Consider the following 17389-nt stretch of genomic DNA (forward strand, 5'->3'; position numbering starts at 1 on the left):
GTCAAAAATGCATAGTAATAAACTTTTAATTTTCTTAAGTATCAAAAAGAAGAAGAAATTTTTTTTAAATATAAATATTTAAACAAATTTTGTGCAAAATTTTTCTGCACATGTATTTGAATATAAATTTCTGAGATTTTAAATCTGTTATTTTACCTTAATTTTAATTAAAAAATATTTTAAAACCTGCTGATTACTTACAGTATAATAAAATTTCAATATAATGCATGGCAACTGTTGGTAGTTTTGAAGTTTATATATTTTCTTGGCAAACTTCAGTTTTTGACAATCTTGACGGGTTTTTGACGGTTTAAACCAGTATTATACCCTTGTCATGTCAAAAACCACTTTTTGACGTCAGAAACCCAACCCTGCGCCAAACGGATTTTAAACTTGAGTTTTTTTTAAAAAATTCAAAAAAACATTTAAAGGTTTGCATGAAGGTGGTTATACCCTTAGAGTTGGTACTATTCGATGATTTTTTTTTCTTTTTTTTTTAAGTTTCTTGCTGCCCCTGCCAGAAAATTGCTCAGACTTGGCGATTATTCTGGCACTTATCCCAAGGAAATCTTCCCAAATTCAGGAATTAAATGTACGGGGCTCAATTAAAATGTAATATACAGTTTTTGTGAAAATTATATTAGAGCAAACATATAAATAAAACTTATTTGCATGCATATTTAATTGAAATTTTTTGCATGCAGTTTTTTTTTAAAATTCTATTTTCTAATTCAATATGTATTATCTAAATACAACAATTCTAAGTTTTAACATAATAATGAGTTTAATCTAAGGTCATGCAGTTACTGTGTGTAGAAACACAGCTTTAACATTTAACATGACTAACAATTGTTGTATACAACACAGATTTATACATAAATTTAATATAAAGACATGAACAAGTATATAATTAGAAGGTAGCACCTTAAAAAATTTAGAACTGTTGAGGTTTTATTTCCAGCAGACGAAACCGTTCTCATGAGAGACATTTTTCATTTTGTTATGCTTTGCTTAGTTGTTTAGCCAATGATGGCAATGATAACGTAAATAAACACTCATTAATTATGAGTGAGACAGAATCGGAAGACCCTAAGTGTTTTTTTCTACTATTTTATTTTTTAATATATAAAAATAATATCAGTTTCTTAAAAAAGCAATGAATGGTTTTAAGGAATTTTCTTGCCTTATTAAACTAGAAAGCTTCATGAAAATGGCAACAGATTTTCTCATGAATTTTGATTAATTTCGGGTTGTCGGTATGTATGTGAAATGGTTTGTATTTGTTAATTTAAATGTATTTAAACATTCATAATTTGTTAAAGATGATTAAAAAAAAGACATTTTAGTTACTCTTATCTTAAATTCATCTTAATGTATGTATGTAATCTGTAATATAAATTCTGATCTTTATTTTGAAAATTGCCTAGCCATGTATGAAGCGCCAATCCAGTTCTGATCAACGCTATTTATATATTTGTTTACCTGTTTGTTTAATTTTATGATTTTGAGCTATATTGCTTACTGTTGCAATATTAGCGATATTCTTGAATATTTTTTATATTAATTTTATGTATTTTTGTTTAACTTTTACTGTTGAATTTAAACGTATATATGATGGATCTTATAAAATTGAAGATCGAAATATTGTTATTATTCAAATATAATTTGTCATTTCAGAATCTGATGGGTTTTTTTCATTCATAAATTGCAGTTTTTTCTTAGAATAGTTTTCTACTTCCCTTCATTCGAATTAATGTTCCTCTTAACATTTTAACTTGATTTGTACTTGTCATAACCTTTTTTAGATCTTGGCCTTGTTATGAACTAATTAACTTAATTTCTTTTCAGGATTTGTTTAAATAAAGCAAATTATGTGCATTCAAGGTTTTAAAAAAAAGGTATTGACTATTTTTTTCAATCACTAATTTATTATCTTCTTATATTACTACTATTTTAAGAATTATAAACTATATTCAATGTTTTTCCTAAGCGTTTTAGAAGGACTGCTTGCCCTTTTATCCCTTTTTAAATTGCACTTTTTGTAAAAATTAGCCTCTATCTCTTAAAAACACTGCCCATACTCCATAATTTGAAAAAGATTAATTCAGAGTTGGCAAAGTTTAGGACAGAATGGATTAAACCAGGGTTTGACCAAAACCAAAACTGTCCAAAACTATTTTAATCAAATTATGTCATAATTTTAAAAAAATATTGTGAAAAATAAAATTTTACCTTTTGAACAAGAAACAAAATGAATGCAATTTAAAAAAGTTTATTATTATATTTAATATTGCATTATTAATCCTTATGCAAAAACATAATTTACCAGTATTAAAAGCATATACATTCATATTTAAGGGTTAAGGTATTCACTTTTGTGTTCAATGAATTGTGGAGCTTCGAAAGTTATAAATCTTTTTTTATTATGTTATTTTCTTTTAATAAGTTTAAGCAAATTGTATAAATAGCATCTAATATTTATTAATATATGTAATTATTATGTGTTACACATATAGAATGTTTACCAAAGTTCAAGTTTTTGGACAGTTTTAATCATTTTAGGACAATTTAAGACAGTTAAAAGACAATAAAGCCCATGTGTCCTGTCCGAAACCATAATTATCGTTGTTTATTGGTTTCATTCTTAATACTATTGCAAATATATTTACTTTGTTAGGATTGTTCTCGACTGGTTAAATGTCTATAAGTATCTCGTTTTTTCTGTGGATGAAATTAATAAATTTTTAAAATGATTTTAAATTTCACAATTATTTTTTAAATAAATAACTGCTTTAAAAGAAAAAGTGCAACTTTAAATGTTTATTTTCTCATTCATTTTCAGTTTTAATTATAGAAAAAAGATTTTAAGTTTTTTATCAATTTTTTTTTAGTGAACTTTTTTTAGAAAATATTCATGCAAAGAGATTGTCTTTTTTAGCATGCCTTTTATTATTTTTATAAACTACATGTTTTTCTCTTGCGTTAAAAAGAAGAGAGAATTACTTTTAAATACACACATAAAATAGCATAAGAGGGTATAATTTAAAAATTCAGTTATTACATAATATGATACATTTTAATAAATTTTTACACTGCTAAATGAGTGCCTTTTTCTGAGAGAAAGCGGTCTTCCATTTTTTATTCCTTGGAAGAACTCTGTTATTATTGCCACAAAATGAGGATAAACTCTACTTATGATGCGCTTTATATATTTTTGCTTAGATGCTAATAAATTATTACTTATTTAATAATGATTAATACATCCAAATTAATTTTTTTTATATTCAAGATATATTTTTATTTATGTTGTATGGGTTATTATATACCAAAAATCTTTATATATTGCATTTGTTTTCTTCCTCAAATGCCTCATTTTATTAAGCCATATTATATTATTTTAACATTTTTTTTCTTAATTATGTATGAATTACAATTTTGCATTAGAGTCATGTTTTGAATTTGTTTTCTTTATACTTGCTTTTGAACAAAATATTGATTTTTAACTTTTACTATGTGAATCTTGGTTAATAGCTCTATTATTTTGTTTAAATTTTCATTCTTAAACAAATAAACCTTGTTTTACTTTATAGTTTAAGTGAAAGAAAAGCCATAAAGCTTTTAGAGCATATAGACTATTTTTAAGTTTCAACCATAAGGCTAGAGAAATTTTATAGTTTAATTTTTTTTTCTTTGCTTATTTTATTCAGTAAAATCTTGTGATAAAGTTATCTCGTAGATCTGTCAACACTTTCGAAAATGCATAAATCCTTTGGCGCCATCATAGAAAAGCAAGCTAAACTCATTAAATTTATCAAATAAAATTTGTAGTAAAATAATTATAACAATAAAAGTGCGTAAAAAAATTTTATCACAAAAGAATCAAAGCAAAGTAAAAAATTCTAGTTTTTACATATATATATATTATTACACATTGAATTATTCTTGAATCTAACTATATATGTTATTATAAATCATATCGGTAGCCAAAAATGCTTGATAGCTTTTAAAAAACAATTAAACAAGTCATTATCCTTGTACCGTTGCCTCCTCATAAATTTGTTTTAATACGCTAAGGGCAACTAACTTACATAAACAGGGATTGCACAGTCAATATGATAAAATTTGTGGTTATTTGTGCAGAAGCATATAGACAATTTATATATTTTGCAATAATATTGTGTTTGAAGAAAATGGCCGATGGGATAATCCCAAAGTACGAAAATGGTGGACGAGATAATCCCAAAGTACCAATCTTGCTTTAAAAGTATGAACAACTTACATTGCTAGGGTCATGGTGCGATAAAATGGGTACATGTTAAAAAGACTTCTATTTTCTTCTTCTTTTAGGTTGAGATAATTATTTAATATTTTTAGTGACATATACTGGGATTGAGACAAACTTTTTTATTTCTGTTTTAGAAACTGATAAAAAAAATTTAACGTTTACTCACTGTTTATGATCAACTTATTACATAAGTTAGTTTAAACTGTTGAAGAATTTTCTTCTTATATCATTAAAACTGTCGAAAACTTTTAATTTTTAGTCCAAACTGAAGAGGGTTGTCTAAAGAACAGATCTTCGTAGAAATTTAAGAATAAATTTCAAAATTCTAATTATGAATTGTTTTCTATAGTGGATATGTGGTTAGGCCTAGCTAAGTGTTGTGAAATATATATTTTTCTTTAACTTCTGTATTAGTTTTGGAAAGGATCTAATGTTCTACATTTTATGATGGAACAACTAAAAAATAATTTACTTGTTTGATTATAGCCCTACATAGTAATTATAATGCAGAAATCAAAATTTCTTTTATTTTTAATTTTTTAAAAAGAAGAATGATTGGGAGAATAACACTGTAACATGTATTTTAAAATTTAAAAAAATTACCAAAATAGCATAATGATACAACTTAATGAGCATATTTAAAGTTATGGATAAGATTTCATGCAAGTTTCTGTCTTCTTATGGCAGTTTTTTCATGGAAAACAAAACTATTTCCTTAAAGTAACAAAATTCAATAATTACAGCTAAAAAATTTGTAGTTTATAATTTTAAAGGTATGCTCACTGAGTATAAAATTTTTAAACATTTAAAAACATTACAACAACTTAAAAATTTTTTTTATCTTATTTAAATAGAAAATCAACACTTAAAGTTGCATTTAAAAAGAAAATTTTATTTGAAACTAATTTTAAAAATTAAAACTATTAAATATCTCCCTTTTCCAGAAAAAAGAGATATTTATAAAAACTTAATGAGTTGATAATAATCTTAATAAAGTAAATATTAATCATATTATATCCCAATCATGCAATTTTTTTTTTAATTCAACTGCAAATTAATTAAACACATTTTGCTCCACCACATAATTCTAGTATGTCAAGCAACTGCCTTCTGTTTCATTCATTGTTTTATCTTTGTCAATCTTTTACTTCTAAAAGCTGTTATTATTTCATTGTGTTAAATATCGTAAAATTTAATATCACATAATTTGTTTTTTTAAAATGTAAAATGGCAACGAAATGTATGCGATTTTTCAGACTCACATCTTTTTAATGTGTCGAAAAGTTAATATCTATTCATCTTATTAATCATTTTACTTCACAAATCAATGTATAATCAAGCGTGTTTTATTTCTGCATTTTGAAATGTATTTCTCATCAAACATTTAAAAAAATTAATAAATACAATATTTAAAAGTTAAGTTTTACTAAAATTTAGTTGCAATAATATTTATATTTTTAAATATTTTCTTTTTAGAGGAAATCAGAAGTTTTGCATGAATTATCAGTTAGAGATGTTTTATGGTCAAAATTAATCAGTAAATTATGAAAACTACTGCTAGATCTTGACTCTTTCATGAATAATCGTGAATGGTTGTGTAAGGATGTCATCACGTCGATCTGTATCTGAAGGTAGCAAAAGATCTGTTTCACCTGTAGCATTATCTGGAGATTTTCATAATGAAGATGAATTTAATAAAGTATCTAGAGAAACAATATTTAGGGTTGTTTCTGAACTAGTTAATTTTACTGTGAATAATTCACCTGATAAAGATTCCCTATTAAACACTTCACAGTCTCGAAATAAAAACAAACATAAAATAAATGCTGATGAGCCACTAAACGATTCTAAAGATTTACCGGTTCGTAGGAGCTCCCGTATTCAGAGTAAAACTGTTAAAAAAGATGAAAATTTTAAAAAATCAAAGACTCCTAGGCAAGAGGACACAAATTTTATAGACGTAGTATCTGTTGACGACGAAATGGAAGTTGATAAAGGACAGTTAGAAACACCTGAACAAAAACCAAATATGACTATAATTCAGTCACCTTCTACTAAAAGTGAAACTGAAGGTAAAAAGCTAAAAGAAAATGCTTCAAAATTACCCAAAACTCCTAAGAGATCTAATAAAAAGGCTGATAAAAAGGAAGATGTAAAGACAGCAGAGAAACCCAAACCAGATAGAAAGAGGACAGCTGCCAGAAAAAGAAAGCAAGAGTTGACCGATTGCAACACTATTTTAGACGAAGATGAAAACAAGAAGGAAACCGAATCACCCAATGAAAATACTATATTTGTAAACATCATCAAAGATAGTTCGACTCCTACAACGAGCATTATTCGAGCCCCGTTTGTCAAGGTTCACGAAGCTGCCAATGCTGAAACAAAAAGTGGTGACCATGCACAACCTGTCAGGTCTGACGATGATAAAAGTAATGAAACTAACGACGTATCTGAGACAAGCAGCATAAAACCAGTGAAGGTCAAATCCAGGTGGTGGAGATCCAGTGAATTAGAAGGTGTTCTAAAAACAGAGCCCACAACTCCTTCTGTTGTTGACCCGGGACTTGTAGCTCAGATTGATGTCATTAAGACTGCCAATTCTTACGAACAATCTTATTTGAAAATTGGCGAACTAAAATTTGAAAATCCAATCTCTACCCCTGTGGAACCTGAAAATATGACTCTTAAAGAAAATCCACCTGCTCCAAAGCCAGAGCCGGTTGTAGAACGACCTGTGTACGAACATATTGATGAAAATATATATAAGTTTGAAAGGTAAGCTCTAATTTTATAAGGAGATTGTTATGCTAATTTATGTAAAATATCTAATCTTTAGTTTTACTTCAAAATCCTATCAGCTTAGTTAAATTAAAGTTAAAATTTAGTTTTTGAAAATTTTGATTGTTTAGTTAATGTTTATAAAAAAAATGTATCTTAGTTATTTGCTGCATATATCATGGTTATATCACATACTTGCCCAGTGTTCTTGATTAACAGGAAGATTTCCTGATTTTAGAGTTTTCTCTTACATATTAATTAAAAATTTGTAAATGTATTTAAATTTCAAGTCATGCAATTGTGATATTTAAAGTTAATTAACACAAGTATATATCTACCTTAGATCTAAATTTATCTATTATTTTCTTTTCCTAGTGTCAATACACTCCAATGAAAAATTAAGTAAATGTAAGAATAAGATTGGAAGTTAAAAAATATTATAATTATGTCTCACTAAAATTAAAAGTGTAGCAGTAAGAAAAATATAAATATTAAATTGCAGTAAGAAAAATATAAGTAGAAATATTTAAAAAAAAAAAAATCAGTCAATGCACATTCAGACTTAAAGTTTTCACTTTTTTTTTCTTATGCTACTAACTTACGAGAAAGAAAACTTAAAAATTTGTAAAACAAAAGAAATTTTACGATTTTAAAATCAAAACAAATTAAATGCAAAACAAATTAAAAATGCTAATTATATTATAAAAAACATGTTGATTAATAAGAGTTTAAAGAAATATTAAAGACTGAAATTAAACAAAAACCAGAGAATTGTTTCATTTAAAACTAAGAAGAAGAAAAGCTGAAATGCAACCTTGTCATAAAAACATAAGACAAAACTTTAAAGCAAAAAAACTCAATTCACATTGATTGGCCACTTGTCCAAGGGACCACTATTATTTTAGGTTGGTCCAAGTCAAATTTATAGGTTTCGGACTAACGGACTGCTGTTAATTTAAAGTAATGATTTACTATAATTTCTGTATTCTTAAGTCATGAAATTTCCCATTTGTTAAATGATATGTTTTAAAACTCAATTAAACTTTTTTGCATGATTTGTAGCTTGATTTTCTTGGATAACTGTTTTGTTATAGAAAGAAGTTAATGTAATGTGGAGCAATTCCTTTTCACCGAAATCTAATTAAAATGCTAGAGAAGCAATTGACAGTTAACTACCTATTTTCATATTATTGCCAGAATGTGTTAAAGTTTATTGATGATTGAGGCTTAATGTTATAGGAAAATATAATGTATCAATAGTAGTACTTCAAAAGAGAAAGATATTCCAGGTTTTGTATCATATCTACATTGTCAGTCACATTTCTTTCTCATATGTACACTTTTCTTTCTTTTTTTTTAAAAAAAAAAAAGGTAAAGAANCCGGATAACTGACTTTTCCGATTTTTTGAATCGCTTACAAAAGCCGTTTTTTTTTATTGTTAAACCCAACTAAAAAAAATTATATTTGGAAATAATCTTAAAAAGAAGAAAAAACGAAGTAATACACTAATGATTATTTCCAAAATGATAGTAAGGTAAACATCTTTCCAAAAAGAAAGAAAAATCCTAAAATCTTATGTGGAAAAGTAAAATAATATTTCTTAAACAATGGTGGGAAAATTTACGAATTTCGTTCCTGTTTTCTGATTTCCGGATAACGGGTTCTGTACTGTATAAGTTGTTTTTCCCATGTTTCATAGATAAAATGATATTTTTTGGAAACAGATTTTATCCCTATTGCCTTTCTAAGTGATACTTTTTTGTCTTTTATTTTCTGTTTTGGACAAAAATGAAAGAAATATTTAGTCCTAATTCTTTTTAAAAATTGCTTTTTCCAAAAATTGTTTCATCCTTTACATTATTTTTGTCCCTTTAACTACTCATTGCTTCTAGTGGTCCTGCTTCTTAAGTTACTTTACATTTTCCTTATTCTGAAATGTTATAGCAATTGTTGAGAATGAATTATTCGGAGATTCTTTACAAGGGTCTGTTTAGAAGAAATTTTGGTCCGTTAATGGACTCTTCTCAAAATATCTTTTCATGAAAACGGACCCTTCACAAATTTGTTTATCTTCATTATTGTTTTGTTAATTGAATAAACCCTTCCCAGGTGTAAAAAAGAAAGATGGATGTAAACAAATTAAGTTTTGTCTTCAGACGCGCTTCTTCCATTATTCTTCCAAAATGAATATTCTGCGTTCAGCAGTATAGGCTAAATACCAAATATTTGTATGTTGCATCTCTAATTTAGAAGTAGCAATTGCTGTTTATTTTTTAAAATTTTAATTTTTTTTTTCATTATAATTTTACAGTGTTGAATACAGGACCCTATTTGCACAAATTCATAAAAGCAGGACCCAGGTTGAAAGAATATGACTTAATGTTTATTTTATATTCACAAATTACAAGTAATTTTTTCACAATTTTACAAAAACCTGACCTTTCACAAAATGTCTGAATGACCCCCTGCTTTATTTGGAACCTTTGTTTGCTGGAAGCAAACACCTGATAGAGTTAATAATAATAAGTGCTGTATTTTATATGTTTTGTTATTAAAATAGATGTAGATTATTAACTTATATTTATTATCACTGTTATTTTTCTTGGCGAATTTTCTACATCTTTATTGAAAACCTATTGTAGGAAAAAGTCTAAAAGTAAAAAGCAAGTACGAAGAATGATTTGTGATTGTACGCTATCCAAAGAAGAACTTGAGAGGGACGTACTTGGCTGTAAGGAGGAATGCTTAAATAGACTTCTTATGATTGAATGGCAAGTATAGAGTTTATGCTGGTATTATATTAATTTAGAGTTATATTTTAGTTTTAATGATACTTAATAATTAACATGACTGAGATGCATTTTATAAAAACTGCAAAACAACACACTCTTTGGAGATTATCCAGAAATAAGTTGCTCTTTACTAAATATTTGTTTAAACCATTATCATTATATATGATTCTGTTTTTAACTACTCTGTTACTAGGATATTTTTTCTTTGATCCTTTCCTTTTCCAACCTTTTTATCGGATCTTAAAGTTAAAAGGAAAAACTTAAAACTGATGTATCATACTACTAATTTTTTTTTTTAATTGTGCATTCTAAGTAATATTGAAAAGTATATAAATCAAATTGTAATGTTTATAAATTGTTTAAAATGTTGATAAATCAAAGGTTTCTTAGGATATATATGTTGTAACTTCATTCAGAAAGTGCATAAGCATGCATTCAAACTTAAATTTATTTCCATGACCTATTATAATCTTTGGATGTTTTTTATTAATATTTTTTTCCTTACACTAATTCAAGCTAAATTATATTTTGGTATTTTTTAATTATTAAAAAAATATATAATAGATGCTTAAAAGAAATCTTAGATTATTGGAATTATATTTATACTTAAATGTGAAATGCGAAAAAAGTAGCTTTATTTATTTATTTTCCCCATTCATATTCAAAAATTTATCTGTAATTGATTTTGTAGTTTAAAGAAATTTATGGTAAAGAATTTATTTTATATCTAAAGAACTGTAAATTTGAAACATTATTGTCTGGAGGTGAGCTGTGTTTAAAAGATTTTACCTTAAATACATGGGAAAAAACACTAGTATTTCATGCTGTATTTCTAGTAACACTAGTATTTCATAGCCATAAATTATTAAAATGCTAAGTATACTATTTTTCACGTAAATTGATACAAAATAATGAAAAAAATATGTATGAAAATTCTGCTTCAAATACATTTGTGGGGAATCTGCCTAAGAATGATTTACAAAGTGTTTTATAAAAAGCTCTTAATTTCTGTACTCCCTGGTTAGAAAATAAAGTTGTGATGGTCATTCGAAATAAATTTTAATTGTTCGATTCCAAAATGTATGGGAATCTATATAAATTGAATGCTTTTGTGGATAGTCTGTTTTCTCAAAAAAATTTAATTTCAACCCTCAGAAATGGTGCAAGAATCTTTGTATTTAAAAATTAGTAATTTATATAGATTTAGGTGTCTTCAAGACACAAGTTGCTTAAAAAATTTATTTAAATTTAAAAATGGGGACAAAATTTGATATTATGACCATAACAGTTGTAGCAATTTCTGTTAATTAAAAATAATATATCGTAAAAAATTCTGAGAATAATTTTTGTTCTATGAACTTTGAAGTACCAAACTATTTTAATTACTATACTTCTGGGAACCTTTTTTGCATCATGGCAAACATTTTGCTACCCGAACCTATTTTATTGATAATATTGATCGTTTTTATATTGTGTTTAAAAAAGAGTGTTACTAGTGTTTACGAAATAACTTATAAATTCTACTTTCTTTTTTTCAATTTTAGTGGCTACCGATGTCCTATAGGTGAGGCTTGTTCCAATAAAAAGTTCCAAAAGGTGAGATTTTAGTTACAGTTTTTATTTTTCTGATGAATCTAATGTTATAGGCTTTCTTACAGACTTATTTCTGATTTCAATTAAGTGTAAAAATTTCATATACTTTGCGTATGTTTGAAAAGTTGATAAGGTCTTGTTAATGCTAAAAGAGTCCTCAAAATATTTTATTTTTTTTTATAGTTTATTTCATTATTAGTCCATATATATATATTTAAATTTTTTGTCTCCATGTACTATAAGAGCACAACTAATGAAGTTAGTTATACAACTTTAATTATTGCAGGGTATTTTCTCAATTTCTCTAACTTTTGCATACTTTAACAATATTTCTCTGACATATTTATTTTCATTATTTAAATGGTATGATTTGCCAAAAATACTCACAAATAGAAAAAAAAAAATATGTATGGAGCGCATTTTGTACTTAAATTATATTTTTAAAAAATGAAATGTAAGTAAAAATTCATCATTGTCCGATGTCCCCAACACACATTTCTGAACTTTTAAATAATTTATGGCATGAAAGTGTAAATAAAATAAATTCATACATATAGTATGACTGTCTATAAACATAAGTATAAGAAGAAACAAAATTGAATTGAAAAATAAAGGTAAGAAACAAAACGAGAAAAACTGCAGTAGCTGAGAGTGAAACAGAATAAAATCCACATGCTAATACTTAGCGTGTGGTTTCTAGAAATAACCATTTAATTGAAGTGCAGTTTGCGATACTCTGGAATTTATGATAGGTTTATATTGAGAATAATATTGTTTAAGTTTTTTTTTTATTTCGTTTTACAATTGGTTATTGCGTAACAGAAATTTAAAAAATAATGTATTATTAATCTTTAATTTCTTTTTTCAGAAACAAAACGCTAAAGTAGAAATTTTTAAGGCAGAATTAAAAGGTTGGGGATTAAGAGCTTTAGAGCCATTATCTACGTAAGTATCTTTTAATGCAACTGAAATTGTACTCTTCCTGTTTATCAAATTTTCATATGTTACTTACGGATGTTCTTATTTATTTTTTAGTTTAATTTTATCTTATTTCATAAATTGATTTGTTATAAATTAGTATAAAAATCCTTATTTTTATGGAAGCAATTTCCAACAACTTAGTTAATTAATTTTCTGTCTTTTTAGTGGTGATTTTTTGCTGGAATTTGTGGGAGAAGTGTTAAACCACAAAGAATATAGACAACGAGCGAAGCAGTATGCTAAGGATAAAAATGTTCATTGCTATTTTATGGCTCTAAAAACTGATGAAATCCTAGATGCCACCGTTAAAGGAAATTATTCTCGATTTATTAACCACAGCTGTGATCCAAACTGTGAAACACAGAAGGTATGGTAAATTGAACTTTAATTTTCTTTTTCTACTGAAATAATTTTTTTTTTTTAATCTTTGATTAACTATCTTATTTTCAATGTGATGTAAAATAATATTTACTTACTATCACTTTAACATAACTAAATTGACATGTTTCTGCAAAAATTGCATAAAATCTACACTTGACTTACACTTATGATTCCCAAGTAAATAAAAATTTATTCATAAAGTATATATACAGTCGGACTTCTATTTAGCAAACTTCCATTTTGCGAATTTTTTCGAGGAACCGAAAACATTTTGGAAATTTCTTCGTAAAATAACTTCCAAATAGCGAAGTGAATTTTCTATTTAACGAAGTTTTCTTTGAGATCCTTTTTCCCTATTTCCCAAAATATTTCAGAACATTTCAAACTTGTTATATGCATTTTATGGGGGAAATGACCTTGAATTAATTTTTGAAGCCACTTTCAGATAAAGCAGTGAAATCCCTTTCCCTTTTTGTTTGCATTTCAAACGAAAAATATAAAATTAACGGATTTTATCGGTAGCAATTAAACTTATGAACGCATGTGGTAATGTATGCTTGAAATTACTTCTATAATAAATGTAGCTATAATTTTATACATAAATTTAGTTGAAAATTTATGTAACATGATAGAGTAACACTGCTGTTTTGCTCTATTCTTGCTTTTCATGCAGATTTCTTGTATGGTTAAGATTTATAGGAAAATAAATAGTAGATACTAGTTTACTAGATAAAGGTGTATCAATTACTATTTTAATTAGGTCTAGTGTTTATGAGTTTAAAACCTGTTTTGTGTCGTTTAAGTATTTCAAAACGTGATTTTCTATTTAACGAATTTTCCATATAACGAACTTATTATCGGGATTTAGCGACTTCTTTAAATAGAGGTCCGACTTTAGATAATTTATTTGAAATAAATCTAAGGGAATTAAATTGTTTCGATGCAAAGCCTCTATACTTTAAAAAAGACACAGAAACTTTTACTTTTTAAAAATTTTAAATAAACAAATGAAAATATTAGGAAGTATTTTATTTAACTTACATTTTGATTAACTTCATTTTATTCATTACTAAAATTTACCACTCTTTTTTGTAGTGGACTGTCAATGGGGAATTATTAAGAAGTATTTTATTTAACTCACTTTTTGATTAACTTCATTTTATTCATTAATAAAGTTTACCACTCTTTTTTGTAGTGGACTGTCAATGGGGAATTACGAGTTGGTGTATTTACTAAACGCCCAATTGCTGTTGGGGAGGAGTTCACTTTAGATTACCAATTTCAAAGATATGGGTAAATATATTTCTATTTTATTAAGCTTGTTTTTGTCTTAACCACTAATTTCAAATACATGCATAGATATTTTTGTTAACTGCTGCACTTTAAGAACTCATTTTACTTTTAAGAATTCAATGTTTTTATTATTTTGTCTTGTACGCAACTCTCTATTGAAAAATCAAAAGCATTTTTTAGAAAAAGTAAGTACTTGTTTTCTAAAACTTAAGTTTTTGATATTGTGATTCTACTGAATATAAAAGGTAAGTTTTTTCCCCCTTTTTTTGCAAACAAGATTTCAATAGTTAGAATGTTTCATTAATGTTAAAGTTCATTGTATTTGACAAATAATCATTTGAAATTAATTTTAGTTTGTTTAGGTTTGAGTTGCATTTTAATTTACATTTATATTATTTAATGTAGCAAGAATAAACTATTTTTTTATGTAATTTTTTGTTCATAAAAATTATTAAGCTGTATTTTATAAATGCAACTTTTATTCCTCAGTCATATAAAAAATTGAAGATTGAATTTATTCATTTTCTTTAAGTATATTTGGAACTGGTAAATTTGGTAATTATTTTGTTTATTCTTTTTATACTCTTGAATATATAAAGCCCCTTGTTTATCTCACTAGTCGTGCATCTTGTCCTTAGTATCAGATCTTACTTCTTTCTATCTAGAAATTTCTGCTCATTTTAATATACATAAAAAAAATTATACACTGTCAGATAGATCTGACCCACCCTCTTTTTTTTTTCCATCTGGACCACAGGTAAGTATAATAGTATGCTAAAAGCAGATTTTTAAGATTTGCTCAGTCAATTTAATTTATTTTCAAAAAGTTTGTATTTGATTTTTTATGTAGGGTATATATTTGATGTATTTTTAAAAGCATTTTTTGTATTTATTTTTGATCCCAGAATTTTTTTTTATGTATTGAAGTTAAATTTATTAGTTCAATTATATAATAGCGAAATACTACATAGTTTACAAAACATTAATTGATATTCTCTGTTTTATTTTTTCTCTTTTTAATATTTGTAAATAAAAGCCTTTTTTTTTTAAGTTAAATTAAAAGCTTGGCACATTTTTACATGCTTTATTTCAATTACAAATTAATTTTTAGTTTCCTTCAAATTAGCGTGAATATACTTAAGAGTTCAGTTTTTTCATTGTCATGCTAAATACATTGATCATAAAAATAAACAACCTTACATATTCATATTATCAAAAAACATTTAATTGTACAATTGAACTTGTAGTTTCAAACTATATCCTTTATCATGTGTCCTGCTGCTGAGGGTAATCACATTTTGATGTTTTTTCTAGTTACTATATTTTTTTAAGAAAAATATTTTTAACAAACCTTTTTTTCTTTTAAAGTCGTGAGGCTCAAAAATGTCTTTGTGGATCTTACAACTGTTGTGGCTATATTGGTGGGGATAAACAAATTTCTATTGATGCTTATGGTACTAGTAAATCTGGAACCAAAAATAAGAAGAAAGGTTATGAAGAAAAGAGAAGAGACTGGGAAGATATGACAGTAAGTCTTTGCTTTTTCTGTAATGATTTGACTTAAAAATAATCTTACTTTTATTATTTATTTATTTTTTCTTAAGTAAGATATGATGAAAAAAGCCAAAGCCACTTTACATTATATTTTTGTTTCAGTTGGAAGAAGAAATTGAAAAGTTAAATGGCTTCAAGGGTCTAAGGAACAGGGAAGAAACATTAAAATTTGCTCGATTAATGGTGCGAGCTGATGAGAATGCTACTCGGCACCAATTGCTCGACATAATTATTGTGAGTATATTTTAAACAATCTTTTTTCCCTCTGAACCGTGTTTCAAAATTTTTATCCCATGTCTAACTTTAATATATCAGTATTTTCAAACTGATATTTACATTTTAATTTAACAATTAAAATATATTAATTTCTAAAAGAAATAATTTTAGAACAAGCTTAAAAATATTCAACTACCAATCAAAACACTATCACTGATTGTTATTAAATATATGTATTTAATTTTTATTTCTTCAATACTACTTTTATAGATAAAACTTTGCAAAAATAAAATTGATGCAAAAAATAAAAAGCACAAATACCTTAAATTATTTCATTTTTTATTGTTTCATGAGGCTTTTTCTAAATTTTAAAATAAAATTGTGTATATAAATTTGAATAGAATTGTTTGAAACATAAATGTCAACTGAAATCTTAAAACAAGATATGTTTCCAATTTGGAAATCTTATGGTCAGAGGAATTTTTTAATTAGAAGATTATTAAAAAGCTATTTATTACATTAATCAGAATTTAGAAAGTCTAGAATTATAAATAAATGTGATATTGTCTTATAGATTATTTATCGTGTAAACAAGTTTAAATTTGATTTTAGTACTTGTAAATACATTTTAGTTTAGTTTCTGTTAAGCAATTTACATATTAAAAAACATTTGTAAAATGCACTTAATGCACAGGGGCTAATGCAGCGTAGGCCAAATTCAAGCTCTTCACCCTCGCCTTTTGCAATGTCTTAGTAAATAACATAATTATTAATTGCTTTTATCAACAATCTTATTGGAAGAATTTTAAAATAAAGGCAATTTATCCTTAATTTATATATTGTATTATTCCATCTTGTATATCGTATTGAAGTAATTTAAAATTTGCTATGGCTCTGCTTTTGTTGAAAAGAAAGCTCATTACCACTTGCTTTTAATAATTTTTAAGTCTAGGTTTACTTCCAAAAAAAAAATTTATAAAAATATGTAGACATTTTATTTGTATTTTGTTTAAAATTAAATATGCACTAAAAGAACAGTAATATTGTCAACAGCTATCTATTAACTCGCACGGAATAATACCCCGAACGCGTGTATAATTTAATTGCATTTTAAAATTGCTTGTTTATGAAAAGTTAATCGGTAATTAAGAATTGTGTGTTTAACATTGGTTAATTGATTCTTTCCTTTTTTAAAAATAAGTTCAAAATGAAACTTAAAATATAGCAATAACTTTCAACTAAATTATTTACCTTATATGATTATGAGTAACTGGCAATGTATAAAAATACTGTGTGCACTAAAATGGAAACTATATTAGCTGTTGCTGCAGTAGTCTTTTTAAAAAAATACAGTGCCGACAGCATATTAAAATCACCTTTGTTTTGAGGACATTTGATTTTATAAACCACACTTAGAGAGAAAGAGATTTCAATGTGAAACTTAAAGAACACATTAAAAGTTAAATTACATTTTTGTTTTAACTTTTTTAATTTACATTTAGCATTTTTATA

At 25.9% G+C, this 17389-nt stretch overlaps 2 protein-coding genes across 4 annotated transcripts in view; one reads left to right on the plus strand and one right to left on the minus strand.

The window, feature by feature from the left end:
- LOC107443794 (protein NipSnap) overlaps positions 1–1084 on the minus strand; it is a 24984-nt gene extending 23900 nt beyond the window's left edge. Inside the window, exon 1 of the mRNA XM_016057786.4 lies at positions 925–1084. Coding sequence (XP_015913272.1) covers positions 925–989 — 65 coding nt within the window. The 5' untranslated portion in view covers positions 990–1084. The remainder of the gene's footprint in view (positions 1–924) is intronic.
- LOC107455936 (histone-lysine N-methyltransferase SETD2) overlaps positions 1029–17389 on the plus strand; it is a 38890-nt gene continuing 22529 nt past the window's right edge. The window contains exons 1-10 of one of the 3 annotated variants that reach the window (XM_043040868.2): positions 1029–1272; positions 1849–1898; positions 5762–7063; positions 9710–9838; positions 11404–11455; positions 12321–12397; positions 12599–12800; positions 14010–14107; positions 15476–15635; positions 15764–15895. In XM_043040868.2, coding sequence (XP_042896802.1) covers positions 5889–7063; positions 9710–9838; positions 11404–11455; positions 12321–12397; positions 12599–12800; positions 14010–14107; positions 15476–15635; positions 15764–15895 — 2025 coding nt within the window. In that variant the 5' untranslated portion in view covers positions 1029–1272; positions 1849–1898; positions 5762–5888. Of the gene's footprint in view, positions 1378–1848; positions 1899–5761; positions 7064–9709; positions 9839–11403; positions 11456–12320; positions 12398–12598; positions 12801–14009; positions 14108–15475; positions 15636–15763; positions 15896–17389 lie in introns of all 3 variants that reach the window. The other 2 variants (XM_043040870.2, XM_071179540.1) reach the window with 2 other exon arrangements.

This window comes from Parasteatoda tepidariorum, chromosome 4, assembly GCF_043381705.1.
Source record: "Parasteatoda tepidariorum isolate YZ-2023 chromosome 4, CAS_Ptep_4.0, whole genome shotgun sequence".
Lineage (NCBI taxonomy): Eukaryota > Metazoa > Arthropoda > Arachnida > Araneae > Theridiidae > Parasteatoda > Parasteatoda tepidariorum.